This window comes from Bos indicus x Bos taurus, chromosome 27, assembly GCF_003369695.1.
Source record: "Bos indicus x Bos taurus breed Angus x Brahman F1 hybrid chromosome 27, Bos_hybrid_MaternalHap_v2.0, whole genome shotgun sequence".
NCBI lineage: Eukaryota > Metazoa > Chordata > Mammalia > Artiodactyla > Bovidae > Bos > Bos indicus x Bos taurus.
The window spans coordinates 13,301,433-13,322,271 of NC_040102.1; the positions used below are offsets into that span (position 1 = coordinate 13,301,433).

Below are 20,839 nucleotides of genomic sequence, written 5' to 3' on the forward strand. Positions count from 1 at the left end.
CGACTAACACTAATCTGTAACACACTAACCTATCCAGGACTGTGCTGAGGGAGAAAATGAAGAGTTGGTAGCACATGGTTAGAACCATGCCTTTCAAATATTTTCATCCATTTCTAAATAGAAAAAAAAAAAAAAAAAAGCCCAACTTTAGTTCTTGGATATAGATTGCATTTTTGGACAGTTTTATTGTTGGAATTCACTAAAATGATAAATAATTTAAAAGTATTTCCCTATATTGTGTGTTCCAGATAGGTCAAAAGAATTAAATTCATATTTCTTCAATGTAGGTCATGGAAGATGCACATATTATTTTAGAATATCACTGACTGATCTGATCTGAATAGCATGTAAAAGCAGTATTAATAACTCTGTTGATTGCAATACTAATTGTGTCTCTCTCTGGACTATTTTATCCTGCTCTCAAAGTGAAAGGAAATACATCCATTTTTTCTTACTCGTCTTATTTTTATTTTGTTTATTTGCATTTTTTGCATTTTGAAAATCAATTAAACAGTCAAGCATGTTGGAAATTGTGAAAGAGGAGAATTTGAGAGCCAAGAGCAAAACGCTTTTAAAGACTGAGATTTCGTTTAGTCTTGGATGCCATTATAGTGAATAATGGGAACTGATCCTAGACTTCAAAAGAAATATGACCATATGGTCTTACCATTCAGCACTTAATGCTGCTATGAATTTCCAGTTCTACCCCAACTTTTCATTTCCCCAGTGTTCCCCCTCACCTCTGTCATCTTACAAAAACGAAAGGAATCTGAAACCCTTTTTCACGTTTTCTGAAATACTTCCTGGTGCTGAGAAAAACCTTTTCTTTATGAGAGTAGGGTTTCATAAAGAAAGACAAAAACCTGAAACATTCATCAGATCCCCTAGGCTAATTACTGCATCTCCAAAGTTTTTTATTCCTTTTAAATATGAACTCCTTAAAATGATTCGTTTAGAGATCAACATGATTAATCCTTCTCAGTCACTACAAATGTCAGCGGTGGGATTAAAGGATTTAGACGGCCATGTTTACTCAACCTTAAATTTCTGTACTTAAAGACATGAGTTAAATAGCTCTAGTTTATCATTGTTTCATGTGAATGTTTTCCTCTTTAGTTCCCTCCTTTAGCTCCCCTGCCTAACTGATTGTTAACTAATTTTGGCTGTTAAGTAGGTAAGTGCCTCTTTCAGGCTTGGCAACCAACCTGCTTTGTAGATTACCTGCCAGAAGGTGTGAGTAGATAGACATAGCTTATAGCCCTCCTCCGGACACAGTGGGGGTAATCCTCTCCCCCTGCCTCAGCCTTTATTGGTCTGATGTCCTGAGCCCCAGATTACTGCTAAACTTGTATCCGGTTCCTTGCCATGTTGCCAATTTTGGATCCACATTGTGAGTCAACATGGTGCCGCTTCAGTCACAATTATTAAACACCTGCTGCTTCACGCCAAACCGCACACATATTTATACCAGCACCTACTGCAATCTGATTATCAGATACTAGCAGATATGTTGTAGGCATATTATCATTCATTGTTGGGTCTTGAGTTGTTCTAAAGAAATAATTACTAAGTGAAAAATAAAAAGCAAATTCATTTTCAGAACACTTTTGAGAAAAAAAAATTAAGTTTACAGTTATCAGCCTCATTCCAAATGGTTGCTAATGTCAGAATTGCACTGTTTTGCACTGGGAATCTAAATCCTTCATGGTACCTGCTAAGATGCTCTTTCTTTGTAAGTCAGCAGACACACAACCTAACTTTTCTCCTTTGAGCCACTAAACCTTCTCTTCACCATCCATATGTTTGTCTTCCCCTGGAGGCTTCACAAATCTTGTCTTCAAGAAACTGTGTATTCTCTGGGGCCCTTCATGCTAATCCTGCTTTTCCTTGCTTGCAAGTATGCTAGGGGTTTTCCCTTCTCAGCGTCTCATCAAGTTCCCTGTCCAGTCTCAACCGCACACTTCCAGTGACAGAGGTGCCGTTCACAGCTGAGTTGTGGATGAACACTGACGGAGTAGCCTGCCAGGGCTTCCATTAGACCCGTGTTCTGAGTTATAAACAGGCTGTGTCATGGTCATTTCCTCTGTCCCCTAGAAATTCGAGACTATCATTACATGTTCTAGATGTTAATGTCATGAATAGGCAAATTGAGAAAGTGATGAATACCATTGAAGATATTTATGTTTTATAGTCAGTAAAATGGGGAGGGAAAGTTAAGATATTTAGTGGGATTTTAAGTTAATTTTTCAAATGTATTAATAGTTTTGGGTAGGGTTTTGTACATAAAGGTTTATACCCTCATTGAAATCTCTGTTGCATGTTCAAGGATGGGTATTCTGTTCACATAGTGACAAATTTAACATAAGGAAGTTTGGCGTGTCCCATAAAATACGCATTAGAACTCAAAGGGAAAAAAAGTTCCATGCGTTTGTTTTATTCCGTGATCTTACCAGTTTACAAACACAGCAAGGGAACTCCAGATAAGAGAGTGACACAAGCCCACCTGTTTCAAATGAGAAATGTTTGTCCAATTTGTAGATCTGTGTTATGGCTCCATGCTGAGGATGGTCGCTCCATATCTGAGAACGGATAATTCTGTCCAAACTGACAACAACCAAGGAAAATGCTTAAAGACAGTTATAGGTTATCGTATCCCTGTGTATTACATTTATATTGATTCTTCTCTCCATTTCCTATGCTCAGTTTTGGGGCTTGTTACTACAGAAAAAAAAAAAATAGATGCTCATTTTCCTTTAAAAAAAAGCCTATCTATGATGAAGGGAAGCACTGAAGTAAAAGAAAAACATTGCTCCCATATTTCTTACAGCTTCATTTCTTTACAGTAAACGAGGAAGGATTTTTAAAACCCAGCTTCTCCAAGAAGAAGCTGATTAATTTCTAATTATTGAATAAGAGCTGTCAAACAGGAAATCAAGAAAATATGTCTTTTTTAAGAAAATACTTTCATTTTTCTTTCTTGTAGTTAATACAAATTATCAGGGGAAATAAAAATTCAAAACTATAAAATAGGAAATTACCTGATTTCCTTCACAGCTCTTTCTGTATGATCCAACATCAAAGTTATACAGCCCTTCTCACCTTCATTCATGCTCCAGACCATATGCATTTATTTAATTTGTTGATTCTCTTTCTTAGTTTCCAAAAATGGGATCATATTTATGCACACTACTTTGCAACTTGTACTTTTTTACTTAAAATATATATAATAGGCTTCCCTCCCAGAACAGAAGATATAGGTCCAAACCCGCTCTTTCTGCTAGCCATGTAGTCTTCCATGAAAGGAATATATAACTTATTTAGCCATTCCCTTTCTGGTAAATATTCCAGTTATTTTAATTTTGGCAACAACATCATAAAGAAAATTATTTGTACATATATGTTTAAGATTAGCTGATTTTATTTCTCTAGGATATAGTCTCAAAGGTAGACTTTATGAGCTAAAGAGTATTTTAATAGAAAAATACATTTGAAAATTAAAGCAGTATATTAGAAGACAAAGAAAAAAATAATAGAATAAAGTAATAATGAATTTGTGTAGCAGACCTACCGAATCCACGGCTTTCTAAGAGAACATGCTGCTTGGCTCCAATACAAATTTTATTACCAATGACCTATAGTCCATCTCCTCATTGCACGTTTGCTGTATGGTGTACACACTTGCAGTGTGGTGTAAAAGAAAACCAACAGATAGTAACAAGAGTTGCTGAAGTTATATAGAAACCGGAACCCTCACACACTGGTGCTGGGACAGGAACATGGTGCTGCCACTGTGGAAAGCAGTCTAGAAGTTCCTGAAAAGGTTAGACATAGAACTACATGCAAGATGACCAGCAATGCCTCTCACAGGTGTATACACAAGAGAAATGAAAACATGGTATTCCATAGTAGCATTTTCATAACAGCCAAAAAAAAAAATGGAAAAACTCATATCTCCATTCACTGTTGAACAGAGAGAGAAAACGTGCTGTATCCATACAATGGAATATTGTTTGACCATAAGAAGTGAGTACTGACGCATGCTATAATACGTGTGGATCTTGAAAACACTATGTCAAATGGAAACAGCCAGTTGCTGAAGTCTACGTTATTATAGGGCCCCTTTTCTTTGAAATGCCCAGAATAGGCACTTCTGTAGTAAGAGAAAATGTTTTAGTACTTGCCTGGGGTTGGAGGAAGTGGTGGGTTAAGAGGAGAAATAGGTGACCGATAATTGGTACAAAGGGTGATAAAAATATTATAAAATGGATCGTGATGATAGTTGCACACCACCACGTGCTTACTGAAAACTCTTGACTTGTACACTTTACATAGGTTCATTGTACAGTTTGTGGGTTAGTATCTCAATAAAGCAGTTTTGGGAAAAAGAACAAGCAGATGAAAGAGAAAAGGGACAACTCTAGACATTGGAGCATCTAGACATAAGCAGGGAGAGAATACACGAGTTCCCAAGTTAGGCCCCCCGCCCCCAGGTTCTGCAGTCACCGTAGATGACTGAGGCTAGCTCCTCATGTAGAGTTGTTTTCTTGTCAACGCACTCAGACCCAGCAGATGACTTAGCTATTGATGACCATCCCCGCATTGCAGCTTTGAAACATCCCTTCTTGGGCTTCCCTGGTGGCTCAGTGGTAAAGACTCTGCCTGCCAATGCAAGAAACATGGGTTCGATCCCTGGCCCAGGAAGATCCCACATGCCACGGAACAATTAAGCCCATGCATCGCAACTATTGAGCCTGTGCACTAGAGTCCAGGGGCTGCAACTGCTAACGCCTGGATGCCTAGAGCGTGTGCTCGGCAACAAGAGAAGCCAGCTGCACACCGCAACTAGAGAGGAGCCTTCACTCGCCACAACTAGAGAAAAGCCCGCTTCGTGGCGAAAACCAAAGCATAGTCAAAAATAGATAAGTAAATGAATAGATTGTTTTAAAAAAGAAAAACCCCTTCTTGCTCAGATTAGGTTATAGACACCATGTAAGAAAAAGGCCATTTTGCAAGCCCCTGTTCCTTTATTACAGAGATGCCTCTGCTTGGCGCCAGCCTCATAGGACTTTGTTTTCACATAGTCCTTTCTACTTTGTCACATGCCCTCACTCATTTTTCAAAATGTGAACCTTTTTTTTTAATGATGCAACTTGCCTGGACTGTTTATTCAGTTTTTCTTTTATAGATTTTTCAAATTTATGAGTGTCATAAAACAAAAATGCCTAATCTAGTCCAAGCTAACCTTGCCTTTTAATCACAAGAAATTTCATCCTCAGATACACTTTATTCTTGCTGCAATTTATTATTTTGGGACTGTTTCAAATTGTAATGGGAAACTCTGTGGTTGGCCTTGCTGATCAAGGTTATCAAAATTCAATGTGCAGGAGATAAATACTGATTTCATCAGACTCAGCCAAAAAGAATTAATATAAAGACTCAGAGGGCAAAGAAAGAAATTGAAGTAATGGTATTAGAACCATTGCAAAGAGCACAATCTGAAAAAACAAAAAAGCATGGAAAATAAGAATAAAGGTATCTTTGTTTCTTTTAGGTTATTTGAAGCCAAAGATGACTTTAAGCAAGATGGTCATGTTTTTAGTCTGGTTCCAGAGCATCTTTGCTGCCTTTCTCTGCCTGTCTCTTTCCATTTCTCTGCATTCACTGAAAGTCTTGCCTGAACAACTGCATCTGAACCCCAAACTCCCAGCTCCATGGTACCTCAGCCAACTGCCTCTTCTCCCGATCAGAAATCCTTCTTTTCCTCCATCTTCCTTCTGTTTGTCGAAAGTGGCTGTGCTTTCCATTAGTATATCCCATCTTGCTAAACATTGCTCACCTGTAGGAAAAAAATATAATAGCTTAATTTATTCTGATTTAATAACTAGAACTCCCCAGATATGTTTGCATTAAAATGAGGGATCCTACAAGCAAGACTCCTTAACCTAAAGGAGAATCAACAATAATGGAATTTGAAGCAGTGGGTACAAAGAGTTTTGATTGAAGGAAAAGTCAACTTTGGTGGTGATGTGGCTCTTCTAAAATTATTTGAAAGCAGTCCTCTCCCTCCCCTCAAATTATACATTTCTCTGTCAATATTACATTTGTCCAGATGTTTATTTTCTGTCATTTTTCATTATGCTCCCCTTTATGCTGGTTTCATTTACGTAAAGCATCACTTTTAAATATTTAAAATTTTTAATTTTTAGAATTTTTTAAATTGAAAAATTCTTTAATTCTGTAATGCTTGGCAATTTTTCAAAAGATTCACATATATAATTCCATAATAACCCTTTTTTTGTCCCCTCTTACTTACATTGTCCCTCCCCTCTTTCCCTCTCTCCACTGGTAACCACTAGTTTGTATTCTATAGCGGTGAATCTGCTGCTTTTTTGCTTTATTCACCAGTTTGTTGAATTTTGTAGATTCCAAGTGTGATATCATACAGTATTTGTCTTTCTCTGTTTGACTTATTTCACTTAGCGTAATGCCCTTCGAGTCTGTCCATGTTGCTGCATATGGAAAAATTTAATTCTTTTTTATGGTTGAATATTATTCCATTGCATATATATGAATAAGTGTCTCTCTCTCTCTATATATATATGCAAGCTTATATACTGCAGCTTCTTTAATCATTGATCTGTTAATGGACACTTAGGTTGCTTCATACTTTGGCAATTGTAAATACGTTGCTATGAATATTGAGATGCATGTATAGTTTTGAATTGATATTTTTTCTTAGTATATACCCAGGAGTAGAATTGCTGGGTCATATGGAGTTCTATTTGTTGTTTTTTGAGAAATCTCTGTATTATTTTCCACAGTGGCTGGCCAATTTACATTCTCCCCAACAATATAGGAGAGGCTTTTTTCCCCTCCTACGTCCTAACATTTGTTACTTGTGTTATTTGTGATGACAGCCATTCTGACAGGTGTGAGGAGGTATCTCATTGTAGTTTTGGTTTGCATTTCCCTGATGTTTAGCAAGGTTAAACATCTTTGGCCATGTGCATTTCCTTGTTATAAAAAATGACTATTCAGTTCTAGCCATTTTTAAATCAGGTTGTTTTTTTTTTTTTTTTTTGATGTCAAATTGTTTTGAGCTGTTTATATATGTTGGAAATTAATTCCTTATTGGTCATATCATTTGCAAGGAACTTCTCCCATTCATTAGGTTGTCTTTGTTTGGTGGATGGATTCCTTTGCTCAACAAAAGCGTAAAAAGCATCTCTTAAACCAAGTCATGACAGCCCTGAAAGATGAAGAAATGGAGTGGTAAATGATTAAGTCCATAAGTGGCTTAAACTTAGGTTCATTGGATTTCAAGTTTAGTGTTCTTTCCCGAGAAAGCAAAAGCAGACTTAATTTAGTAAGGAATCTAACACCTTACTTTCTAACTTGCATTTCAGAAACAGCCCTTAAGAATTTGAATCATTGCTAAACATTGGTTTCAAAGGGTTGGATGTTTAAGGAGTTTGGGATGCACATATCAATTCATAGGGATGATGCCCATCTGCAAAGTGAACTGTGTTTATATACCCAGATAACAAATAATCAAGATTGCCATTTTCTGCTTTCCTTCACTCCATAGATTTTTACATCAAGATGGCAATAGTGTGAAAAGTCAATAATGTGGGGAATTTTTCAAGTTACACTTCAGAGATTAGAAACAGAGTTCTCACTGTCTTTTAACTTGTCTCTGATTTTTATTCTCCAATGTGGGAACCTCCCACCGGAAAGATGCACAGGATCTTATCATTCATTCTCACAGTTGAAAAATTATTTTGGAAACTCAACATGTTTGATGGTGATGTTTAACTGTCTTACACCCTTTCCTCCCTCTCCATTTTAAAGGTGATATAATAGGAACGGATAAGCTCTTTCACATTAACCATCCTTTACATTCCTTTAACTCTCCATGACACTGACCTTTTTTTGGATTTACTTTCATAAGTACAGTCCACACTAACTCTTTGAAAAATACTGGCCATACTGTGTCTTACCTCATTAAGCTTGCCCACTTTCTCACTGTTCAGTGGGTTTTTATTCCCTCCTCTTTATTTTTGCTGTTTTCTTTTTGACATACCTTTTGGTGCAGATGCACGTTCATGTCTCTCTGAGATAATTTGTAGCTAATTGTAGCAACAGATTTTCATTATTTATGAGTGTCATTGTCAGAATCCATCTGGAAGTCTGACCGAGATGAGGCAGATTCCTCCTCCTGATCTGACCGTGGCCATAACGCAGTGAACCACTCTGGTTAAAATGGGCTGAGTGCTGGAGGCCGCTAATATTTTTACAACCAAATATTTACTATCGTGTGCATTACGTTTGATTCATTTCCTAAAAGAGTCAAGACATTATTTTATTACAAATAATTTATGACACACTCTTTTAAAAAATGTAATGTATGTTATTTCTCATACCAGCCAATTAACTTTAAAGTGTTTGTGGATAGGTAAGAGAGGGAAGTGGGAAAATGAAAAGGATGCGTAAAATATATGCTTAATATTCTTAAAAGGTTGGTATTATAGGGTAGGATTGAAATCAGTCTTGGTATACTATTATTCTTTTTCCTGTATTTTGATTCTAGTTGGTATCTAAATCTCAGATTCTACCATGCCAATGAGACAGGCAATAGAAGGCCCATATGTATATGCATCCTCTAAGCAAACAGTTTTCTCTCTCTTCTCACCCCTGGTATCATAAAACATAGGTGAAATTTCAAGAGTAAACACAGGATTGGAAAAGCCATTAATAATGGCAGTCATTTGAAAGTGTCACCTAATTTAAACACTTTGCTTTAAGTTATTGCAGTGTCATGAGTTTTATTATGCTCAATTTATTAGTGAAAACCTTCAGGGTTCACAACCATTTATTTTTCAGGGAATTTGATTTTATCATTAATTTGTAAATACATAATACTCCTACTTTATTTTTAGAGTGCACTTTATTTGCACAAATTGGTTTACTTCGATCAATACAGATGTTTCTAGGTGTTTATTAAAGCAGAAGTCAGATGTCTGCACATTTTCAAGACTTTACACTCCAAAAGTTAGTGTATGTTTGTACACAAAAGCACAATATTTTTATTGGTTGTTAAGTGGAAAACTATAATAGAGACTGCCCAAACCCCTGTTTGTAATTAGCAGGTAGCTTATTCTAGAGGGCAGTCTTTTCTCTTCCTAAGGGGTGACTTCCAGGTGGAAAAATCCTAATGTTTGGGATAAGAGCTAGGACCAGGGAAATACTTCTCACAGTTTCTATCAATGATAACTAAGGCTTTCTCTGGGTTGAGTTTTCATGGTCTGGACCACTTTTCCTGCCCAGCATTCTGGAGGTGCTTATGGGCTGAAATAAGGCGCCCTGAGCTGCGGTGGGTGGAAAGTCAGAGGTGGACCCCCCTCACACCCACCCCTCCCCTAACTAGACCTTACTAGATCACATGTCACGTGAAGCTAATGCCAGTACCTAGTGCTGAGAGCTCAAAAATCTGGATGCTTAAGTGTTTGTTTTTTTTTAAGAAAATAAAATCTTAAACGAAATGTATACTCACTGGTTGTTATCTTTTTTTTCCCCTCTAATTAGGACAAAATTTTACCCTAAGGCAGTTAGGCGTTTGTGAACCAGCAACTCGAAGAGGACTGGCATTTTGTGCGGAAATGGGGCTTCCCCACAGAGGTTACTCGATCAGTGCAGGGTCAGACGCCGATACTGAGAACGAAGCAGTGATGTCCCCAGAGCATGCCATGAGACTGTGGGGCCGGGGGGTCAAGTCAGGCCGCAGCTCCTGCCTGTCAAGCCGGTCCAACTCAGCACTCACCCTGACAGATACGGAGCATGAAAACAAATCCGACAGTGAAACCGGTAAGGTCCTTTTTGTTTGTGGCTTTATAATGTTGGCGGCCGGTGCTTCCGTCTGTTTTGGTTGACTCTGGAGGAATGGCTTTCTTCCTTCTTCTCCTCTTTCCTTCTCTTTTTTTCTTCTTCCTTTCTTCGCATTGCAACACAGTAGCACTCAAAAAATGTCCTTCAATATTGCATTATTTTTCCTAGGGGAAAAAAAAGTCAACATTCAACATCAGAGTGTTAAGTTGTGTTATGCAAGCATTCTCTGTTGTGTTAGCTATAGTTTTGAAAAACAGTCTAATCATGTACAGAAAAAAAAAAAGGTTGGCTTTGACTTATCTTGAACCATGTCACCTGTTATCCTCCACGGAGTAGCAGAACAAGTAGTGAGAAAATTTACCCCAGAGCCAGCTTGTAATCAGAGATGTCTTTGTAGATTCCTCTTAAAAATATCTCAAAGAAGTTCCAGAATCTCAGAATGGATGAGTGAGCACACAGAATGGTTTATTAACAGGGCTCAAGTGATTGAAGAACAAATTTGATCATGCTTTTAACTTACTGGTTGATGAAAGCAATTGAAATCTTGATAAAGAGAAGGGAGTGTGGTCTTTGATGTGCTTTGGAGACTGGATTACTCTGCAATTAAATCCTTGCACAAAAATTGGATTTTTCGGGTATCCAAATAGCAGTTTTACATACTTTAAGAGAAATATCTTTATAAATTATTTTGATCTTTCCCTATCGCCAGTGCAAAATGATAAAGAAGCAGTTAGTGTATATGCAGTAATAGATTTAAAAGGAAGTTTAATTTTTAGTCAACACAGCTTCTAGGAAAAATTGGAGTATCAGCACCAATGCACCAGACAAGAAAATGACATTTCTTCTTTAGCGTTTAATGTGAACAGTGCACTTGCTGCTTTAACCTGGTTATTAATGCTGTGTGTATATGATGCATCAAAAGCAAAGAGAAAATTAAAATGGAAGAATTGTGTGACTTGTGAAAAGAAAGATGGTGTTTTACCAATGGCATTTTATTTTTATTCTTTATGGAGCAATTTTGTCAGCTTCACTTTGTGATAGGAAAACAGGTCCATTGTCGGCGTTCAATCTCAGCCAGGTCACTGAATGAAGGGGTAGCTAGTGCGTCATACTGCTTGTTACTTGTTTTCTTACTATTAGAAAAAGAAATCTGCTTTAAACCAATGAAAACAATATCTCATGGAGACTATTTTAGTGCATTAAAACAAAGTCATAATCGATTAATAATAGAAACTCATATAGAGTTGTGAGTTATTGGTGGAGGCTAGCTTCATCCCAACCCAAAACAGGAAATAAGGACAGTTCCGCCTGACACAACGAGTCTTAGAATCTGACTGCGGTGTTTTCCTGAACCAAACTGTCCACCTCAATGAAACCTGGGTTTCTACCACTTTTCACTGTGGATTCAGAAGTCACTCACCTTAAGTAAGTAAGATTTGGCATAAACTTTGCTTCCTGTCCATCTATATCTTTACATAACCCTCTTCAAGCAATTTTAGGTACTATGGTTATATTCAAATACATGATTTGATGTTTGATTTTCCTAAAATATGTGTCAAATTTTGTGATGGTTTCGGAAGAGAGCAGAGGAGAGTGCAGGAGGACAATGCAAATCAGTTCTGATTTGCTGCATCATGGGCCGTTCATCTGCATATCCATTAAGTATTGTCCCACATTGGGTCAGCTTGCCACACACAACCTGTGAGTCATCTCTCTCTCTTATAACAAGTATATCTTGTTACTGTGTCTGTATTGCTAAAAGATAATTTAATTTTTATTATTTTTTAAATTGTATGTCTGCTAAAATGGTCTCACAATGAATTCCCAAACACACACCATTTTGTTCTTTTCAGAAAACATAAAACTTAGAAATTTTTCCACTTTTAGTTAACTAACAGTGTCTATTATCCAAATGATTGGAGGCGGGAAGCCTGTTGAGTTTCCCACATCACTGCCCCCTCTCTCTGCACGGATTATTTTGAACTAGGGAAGGAACTTGTTGCCCCAGGAATCTCCTTGTCCCTGTCATGATATAAGGGCAAGAATGAACACTTAGACTGATCTGTTTCTCCATGTGGTCATTCTGAACCAGAATGAAGAGAGACACGGACAGGGTGTCAAGGGCCTTGCCTTGAGATTCAGAACATATGGTAGCATTTGTTGAGAGTAAATAGGTCAGTCAAAAGTATAAAGTGTCAAAAACAATGTTTGTTGAGCTGGGCAAGTGATGACTTCAACTTATGTTTACTCTTTCCCCAAGGTTTGGCTGGGGTTATTTTTTTAAACAACATTTTGACCGTCTAAGAACTCCCAGTGAGTCAGCTCGGGGAAGGAAATAAAAGAAGAAATAAAATAGATATGACCTCTTATTGCAGAGAAGGCAATGGCACCCACTCCACTACTCTTGCCTGGAAAATCCTATGGACGGAAGAGCCTGGTAGGCTGCAGTCCATGGAGTCGGGAAGAGTGGGACATGACTGAGCAACTTCACTTTCACTTTCCACTTTCATGCATTGGAGAAGGAAATGGCAACCCACTCCAGTGTTCTTCCTGGAGAATCCCAGGGATGGGGGAGCCTGGTGGGCTGCCATCTATGAGGTCGCACAGAGTCGGGCACAACTGAAGTGACTTAGCAGCAGCAGCAGCAGACCTCTTTTTGAACACTGGATCTTTCATAGATTTCATATGTGTTCTGTAGGAACATTTCAGATCATTTATTCTGAATTTTCAGTGATTGGTCAGAAAGAGCAAGATTGCATTGAGATCCATTACATTAAGGTCTGGGGAACATAATCTTCTGATATTTACATTACTTATCATTTGGAATTGTGGAATTAAATGAGAATATTGAGGCTCTTTTTTCTGATATAAAAAAGCATTTTGTTATTACCCAGGGTCTTCTAACATCTTTTTAAACAATATCCTCAAAACTTTTACCAATTTTTACTATTATTACTACTTTTAGTCAAATATTGGACTTCCCTGGTGGCTCAGATGGTAAAGACTCTGCCTGCAATGCTGGAGACCTAGGTTTGATACCAGGGTTGGGAAGATCCCCTGGAGGAGGGCCTGGCAACCCACTCCAATATCCTTGCCTGTAGAATCCCCATGGACAGAGGAACCGGGAGGGCTACAGTCCATGGGGTCACAAAGAGTCAAATATTTCTAACATAGACTTTCTAAAATAATTCATTTTGGCATTCTTAATTGCTCTCACTCTGAAAGGTTATTGATTTTCCAGCTGTATTTTCCTTTGACTTCCAATTATTTAAATTTTATAGTTGTATTCACTTGTGTGTGAGCTTGCAGTGTGTCCTAAGAAGCCCTGTTATATCACTAAAAGTTGAAACAAGAAGGATGTGCATAAAATAACTCACCAAAGTGAAACTAACCTAGAAACCATACACTGTCTTATTTCTCCCCTCAGTTTAGAAGGGGAGTTTCGGTTGACTGTTTTCATCATTTGAGGTTAACTGTGAATAAGGCTATTTTCCCCAGAAAACAAAATAGTATTCAACATTTGTGAAATCATGTAAGCCAATTGACTAATGTTCTAGTTATAACTTCAAAGAAAAGTCTAGTCACTAAAAGTGACTAGATTTCATTTATTTATTGATAAATAGGCCAACAGTTCAAGTTAAGAAGGCGCTGGGACTGCTGTGAGGCTAATGAAATTTTGATGGCCTGAGCATCCCACGGGAGTCAAGGAACACTCGGACTATGTCACATGTCTCCATGTTAGCAGAGATTCTAAACAAGTGATAAAACAGATTCTTTTGCAAAGCTAACTCTTCACCAACCATGAGGAGTTGAAGTTAAAAAGCATTTTGAGAAAAAAAAAATTGTTACAGTAGATTGAATTTCATATCAAATTCCAAATGTTAATATTGTTCTGAATTAAGGACATGGGAGAAGACCTTTCTTAACAGGCATTGACAACTTTCTGAGTCAACTGCCTTGCTCCAGGGCAAGTACTGGAGGGGCAGTGGTTTGTGACCACCTGCAAGCAGTGGTTCTAGGAAGCTGTTGAGAGGTTACAAAATAAATGTGATGAGATGCTGTAATCAAAGGGAAAATTGCCAGTATGTTCTCGATGGTTCGAGGCATCTTTCCCTGTCTCTGATGGATTGTTAAAAGACCCCTGACTGAATGCCCACTCTCTAGCCTTGCAAGTAATCTGATTTAAATTCCAAATATCTATTTAAATGTCAGGAACAAAGGACTTTTTTCCTCCCAAAACATCAAGCTTTAAGCTTTAAACGTGTTTTATTTGTGCATCTTTTCCCAGAAGAAGACTAGCATGCATTCAGTGTTATTATCCTTTGTCAGCCAGCAGCTCAGTGCTGTGAAAAATGCCTCAATTCAAAAGCACGGTGCACAGGGTGTTAATCCTCTCATTGAGCCTCTAAGGTGGCTTGCTCTTGAGACACCCAGAGCTCTAGCTCCCAACTTCCCCCATCTCTGCCTGGCCGCTTGGGTCAGCTGTATGGCTGGCACCAGAGATGTAGAGGTCTCTTCCTTCTGCCTGTCTCCGCAGCCTCTTATGCCTTTTGGAAAGCGATGACCTTTGACATCAGGCAGACCAAGAGGAGCTGGCTCTCTTCTTCTGTCTTATTGTGGCTGGGAAACTTGAGAGCCTTCATTGAGAGCAACAGATGAGGAGGTGTTATTGAGGGCAGACTTCCTGGGTTGGTATTGGCTCTACTGTCTCCCAGCTGTGTGACTTTGGGCAAGTGACTTAACCTTTCTGTAGTATACGGAAATCACCAATGGCATCGGTCCTTACAGGGCTGCTTACAGGTCCTTACAGGATTAAATGGACTCTTGAATAGGCAGTGCTTAGAATGACAGTGCCTGGTGTCGGGTGAGTTCCAAATAAGGGGTGGGGGGATACTCTTTCTGTTAATTGTAAATGGTGGGAAATTATATCTCCTTATTAAGTGTGGAGATTAAGTTAGGGACACAGTATCAAGTACCGACACAGTTTGGGCCCACAGTCAATGTCCCCTCCCTCTGTGCCATCCTCCCTTTGTCTGCATTAGTCGAGTATCTGTGCATTTGGTGAAATGAGGGAGAAAGAATGGTCTCCTCCAGAAGGGGCACTGCCAATTTGCATAGCCTGGAATCTCTGTCACCATTTATTGACTCTCTTATTTTTCTCTAAAATCTCACATACTTTTTAATTCCCTGTAATTAAATGAATGAACGTTAAGTGGGGCTGATAATTAGTCTGATGGCTGTAGACTTCAAAGAAACCAGCCTGTTCCTTCCCCTCCTGGTCAAAGGAAATTTCAAAAGTGGTGCTTCCCTCCAAGGCATGTCACTTAGACAGCCAGTCAATTAAAAGGCGATTCAAGTGATGCTCATCAGTTCACATAATAAAGTAAATCATTACTGGAAGGCTTTATTTCTCACCTGGGATCTTAGCAATATACCTGTGGTAGGACCTCACTCTTGCCACAGTGACTGTGCAGTTACTAAAGTATCCAGGGATGATGTGGCTAATAATAAGGGTATTGTGCAATATTTTTAGGGGAAATAGAGACTTGATTTGCTGGACTAAAACACTTTTAAAAACCAAGGTACTTATGCTTTGAAATAGTATTTTTAAAGTCTGCTTTCTATATGGATGTGTGTGCGTGGTCATTTGTGTCCAACTCTATGTGTTCCCATGGACTGTAGCCCACCAGGCTCCTATGTCCATGAATTATCTAGTTAAGAATACTGGAGTATGTTGCAATTTCCTCCTCCAGGGGATCTTCTTAACCCAGGGATCGAACTCACATCTCCTTTACCATCCATTACCATTGCACCATCTTTATGGATAGATAGATTCTAAAAGTTGAGCTACTGTACTTAAAAAAAAAAAAAGATATACCCCTTAAACCAATTTGACAAACTATTGTAATGATGTTTACATCACTCTCACAACAGAGTACACTTTATTTTGCAATCCAAATTATGTTGTTGGAAAAAATATGTTCTCTGAAAAAGTGTTTGTTGTTATATATCACTCAGTTGTGTCCAACTCTTTTGTGATCCCATGAACTGCAGCCCACAGGCTCCTCTGTCCATGGGATTTTCCAGGCAAGAATACCTGGAGTGGGTTACCAGTCCCTTCTTCAGGGGATCTTCTAGACCCAGGACTCGAACCTGCATCTCTTGTGTCTCCTGCATTGGCAGGCGGAGTCACCGGAAATATCCCCAAAAAAGTGGGCAAGGAGGTTATTTCCTCTGAGCAACTGAATAAATGTGAGAGAAGAGAAATGGAAGGATTTGTAACTATTCTATCACCAATTAAGATCTAGAAGAGTTTGGGAGAAACTGCTAGTGACCTTGGAGTACCCTGGTATGTCGTATACTTGTAATGCTTCTAGCCACCACACAGGTGTCATTTCTCTCCTGGCTCTTTTTACAAAAGGAGAATATTTGAGTTTTCCACAAATAATTTGAAGAGAGGTGTATAATTTCACCTAACTAGCCTAATTTCATTCCTTCAACTTGATCTTTATCAACTCTCAGCCTACTTTGAAAATTGATTGTAAGAATGAAGGTGGAATTCCACTGCTGTGAGAAATAAATTTCACGAGATTCTACCACACATACTGAACCATAACTTGAATATAAATTCCATCTTGGGCCCTCTTCTGGCATGTAATGGTCAATTCTGGCATGTTCTACTGTTGTAAATTATATTTTATGTTTTAGGTGCTCTGGGATGTCAAAATAGCAAAAGTAATATGTTGCATGCTTACTAAATCAAGGTCAGAATGAAAGTGCGGCTTTGCAAAGTACAAATAGTTTCCAATATATAAAAATAATTACATCACCGTGATGTGTGTATGTTTGTAGTTTAAATAGCAACTTATACCATTCTTTAAGCAAAAGCTTCTATATTTTATTTGCGATGAAATATATTCACTTCATGGATATGTTACAAGTCACTTAAGCACAGTAAGTGATGATTTAAATAAAATTTTTTAAAAATTTAGTACTATGAAACTAGAATTAAGAATACCATAAAGTCCACAACCATGGTTGTTATCACTTAAGTATTTACATATATTTATATTTTCTATTCTAAGAGGATTTTTGGAATTCTTGACAGTTTGCTCTTCTTTACACAAACATTGCCATTTCTACAAAACAACTTGCATTTTAAGTATTTTTGTTCAAAGTATATAGAATATATGCTTTTTCTGTTTAAAAGCCTAATGTTCTTTTAATTGTCGAGTTGAAATCAAAAGAAAGCATACCAACACATATCAAAACTGATGATGTATGCTGTTTTAATTTTTGAATGTGTTTTGATATCCTTGAAAAATCACAGCAGTAGCAGTAAAATTGTTTTAATTAATGAATTGAATAGCAGCAAATGCTGAATCAGGTTTATTGATGTAATTATCACTGAAATAGAAAAGATAAGTGTTAAAGCCATAGAACCTTAGTTTATTTGCCATTTCAAGGGTATTCAAGTGTTTGAAGAGGAACTAACTGATTTGGGGGGTGTGTTATTTATAGAATATTCTTCTCAGGTCATAATAATTCTGTTAATGAGCATCACATCCACATACAAGTTTAAATGTGAAAAATCTACATTATTTACTAAATAGCTTGAATGAGGGTTTCACTGTATTGGAATTTTCTTCTCTTTATCATTTGACTTGAGATAGTTTTCCATAATGATTAGATTATAAACTAAATGTAAAAGCTTTTTGAATTCATATTAAAATGGATACAAATGCATATAAACTTGAGAAAGGAACAATTTAAAATGTCTTGGGAGAAGGCAATGGCACCCCACTCCAGTACTCTTGCCTGGAAAATCCCATTATGAATAGTACCTTGACTGTAAACATGAAGTCACACAGAAGCTGAAAACTGAATAAAGTTGGGACATGACTTTTTGAATTGATTTCTTAGTATAGCAACTACATTTTCATTCAATGAGTAGTCAATGTTAGGTATTGTACCAGGGGCTGGGGGGAAAAAATGAGTAAGATATAGTCTCTGATTGTAAAAATTCACAGGCTGGTTGGGCAAATCGGCAAGTAAATATTGCATTGTAATTTTAATGTGCTAAGTAATACTACAACACAGAGTGCAGAATTGATGTCCGCATAGAGCAGATTCTTGCCACAGAGACAGGAGAGGCAGCAGAGGAAAAATGGTTTCATAAAGGAGGAAGGAAGCGGCATTGGTTACTGTTGTGGTTGCCACCCAGTTCGGTCGTCCAACTCTGCGACCCCATGGACTGCAGCACCCCAGGCCTCCCGTCCCTCGCCATCTCCTGAAGTCTACGCAAGTTCATGTCCATTGCATCGGTAATGCCGTCCAGCCATCTCATCCTCTGACACGCTCTTCTCCTTCTGCCCTCTATCTTTCCCGCCTCAGGGACTTTTCCAGTGAGTCGGCTGTTGGCATCAGATGACCAAAATACTGGTACACGGGCTCAAAGGATGTGCAAAAATGCAAGATGTAGACAAAGCAACAAAGGAGAGGGTGTAAAATCCCCGTGAACTGTTGCAACAGTTGCAGGCTGTTTTTGCCTGGAACACAGGTTGTGTGAGGATGAGCGATGAGTGTTTGGTCTACAGATAGCCCCAGACCAGACTGCAAAACACCTTCAATGGCCATGCTCAGGAATTTGTACTTTTTCTGTAGGTAATGGGAGTTTCATGCAAAGGAATATTATAGGCATATTTACCATTTACAGAGCACCTTGAGAGCAGTGTAGGGAGTTGGCTGTCTTTCCCACAAAGGGAGTAAGCTCTGTAGGGCCACGGCCCTGTTCACCCTTGCGTCTCTGTTCTCCCTCATGCAGTGCCTGATCCTGGAGCCAGAACTGTGGCTGAACAGCTCCATGATTGGAGGTCAAACTTGAGAGGAAACTAGCCAATCGGGTAGTGTTATAATTAGCAAAGTGAGAAAATACAAATGTTTGAACCAAGAATTGGAAAGGAAAGGGAGACATTAAAATTCGACAGAATGAAAACTTGATTAACTCTGCACTGGGGTTAGGGAAGAAGAAGACATTTAAAAGACTCTCTAACATGGAAGTGATGGTGTAAATCCAAGTGGGAGCTTAAAGCTTATTGTTTAATAAATTCAGTAATTCAGACAAGGCCAGGTTGTATTTGAGGGGTCTGTGGAACATCAAAATTCAGAATAGATTAAGCAATTATATATATATCTATGTGCTTTGCTGGTAGCTCAGATGGTGACGAATCTGCCTGTCGATGCAGGAGATGCAGGGTTCATTTCCAGGGTCAGGAAGATCCTCTGGAGGAGGGCATGGCTACCCATTCCAGTATTCTTGCCTGGAGAATTCCACGGACAGAGGAGTCTGGCAGGCTATTGGCCATGTGGTTGCAAAGAGTCGGATATGACTAAGTGACTAATACCTTCACTTTTCATATATATAAAATTCAGTTAGATTTTGTTCAGAAATATTTACCTTATGATCTGTACAATTGCAGTGAAAGCCATGGGGCATAATCAAACCTCTCCCCAAAAGCAGATAAAATGAGAAAAGAAGAGGAATGAAGGTATAATACTGAGGTCACCAACATTTAACATAAAGTTATAGAAGAAGCACCAATGAAAGAAACAAAGAGGGACTTTCCATAGAGACAAAAGGAAGTGTCTGTTCACGAAGACCACAGAGGCAGGAAATGGTTAGCAGTCAGACATTTCCATAGCCTGTGGACTGCACAGAGGATATGAATTTCCGAGTAGCGCGTGTGGTCACCAAGTGGCAGTGGGTGGAGAGATGAACGGAAACCATGGCACCAGCAAGTGCAGATTTTTCTCTCCAAACCTGAACTAAGGAAAGGGTTAGGTGTAACTCCTGGGGAACACAAGGGCAGGGATATTTTTATATTGGAGGACATTTCAGGATCTTTCCTAGGAAATGGACAGGGTGATATTATAACAGGAAGATCGAAGTGAAGATTAAAGGGGAGATGAGGTCTGGCCTCTGAGAGGTCAGGAGCAGAGAGATCTTGGAATAGAAACTTAGGTACCTGAATTCCTCAATACTTTTTATCTTCTAAGGTACTTTTCATCTTACAATTTTGTGTACATCAGTAGCTTAGAGTTTGCTGTAGGAGAGATATACGTTTAAAAGATATCTTTCTGGGACTTCCCTGGTGGCCCAATGGTTAAGATTTCACCTTCCAATGGGGGTGTGGGTTGGATCCCTGGCCAGTGAGCTAAATACCATGTGCCTCCTGAACCAAAATACCAAAATACTAAAATAGAAGAAGCAGCAGCAATTTTGTAACAACTTTAATGAAGACTTTAAAGATGATCCACATCAATAAAAAACTTAAAAAATAAATACAAGGTACATTTGTATCTACACTAATTAAAGTCATAGCAAATATCCAGGCAGTGTAGGAAAAATCAATGATATTCAATGGAGTTAAAAGTTCATGTCATCAAAAGGTTTGGGGGAAAGTACATTTTTATTCAAAATTGATATTTTGTTTAAAATAGCTTTATAAAACTATTAAATATAGCGCACCTAGAGTTCAATGAAAAACAGATAATTATCTGGATCTTGAAATAACAGGATTGCTCTCAGTACAGGATTCCCCATACAGACACATAGATAACTTCTTAAATCCTTTCCTTGATCATTGATTTGTATGTGTGTGTATATGATCTATATAAAATACATAGATATATAATAAAATAGACATATGGATATATAAAATGAAAGTAAAAGTCGCTCAGTCATGTCTGACTCTTTGTGACCCCATGTACTATACAATTCATGGAATTCTCCAGGCCAGAATACTGGAGTAGGTAGATCCCTTCCCCAGGGAGTCTTCCCAACCCAGGGATCAAACCCAGGTCTCCCACATTACATTGCAGGCAGATTCTTTACCAGGTGAGTCACCAGCGAAGCCCAGTATATAAAAGTAGATATGATAAATTAAAAATAGAT

At 38.2% G+C, this 20,839-nt stretch overlaps 1 protein-coding gene across 15 annotated transcripts in view; it reads left to right on the top strand.

Annotated features, from left to right (window-relative positions):
- Positions 1-20,839, top strand: part of TENM3 (teneurin transmembrane protein 3) — a 2,746,241-nt gene that overhangs the window by 2,308,550 nt on the left and 416,852 nt on the right. For all 15 annotated transcript variants that reach the window (XM_027530163.1, XM_027530171.1, XM_027530173.1 and 12 more), the window contains one exon: positions 9,586-9,864. In XM_027530163.1, the coding sequence (XP_027385964.1) occupies positions 9,586-9,864 (279 nt within the window). The remainder of the gene's footprint in view (positions 1-9,585; positions 9,865-20,839) is intronic.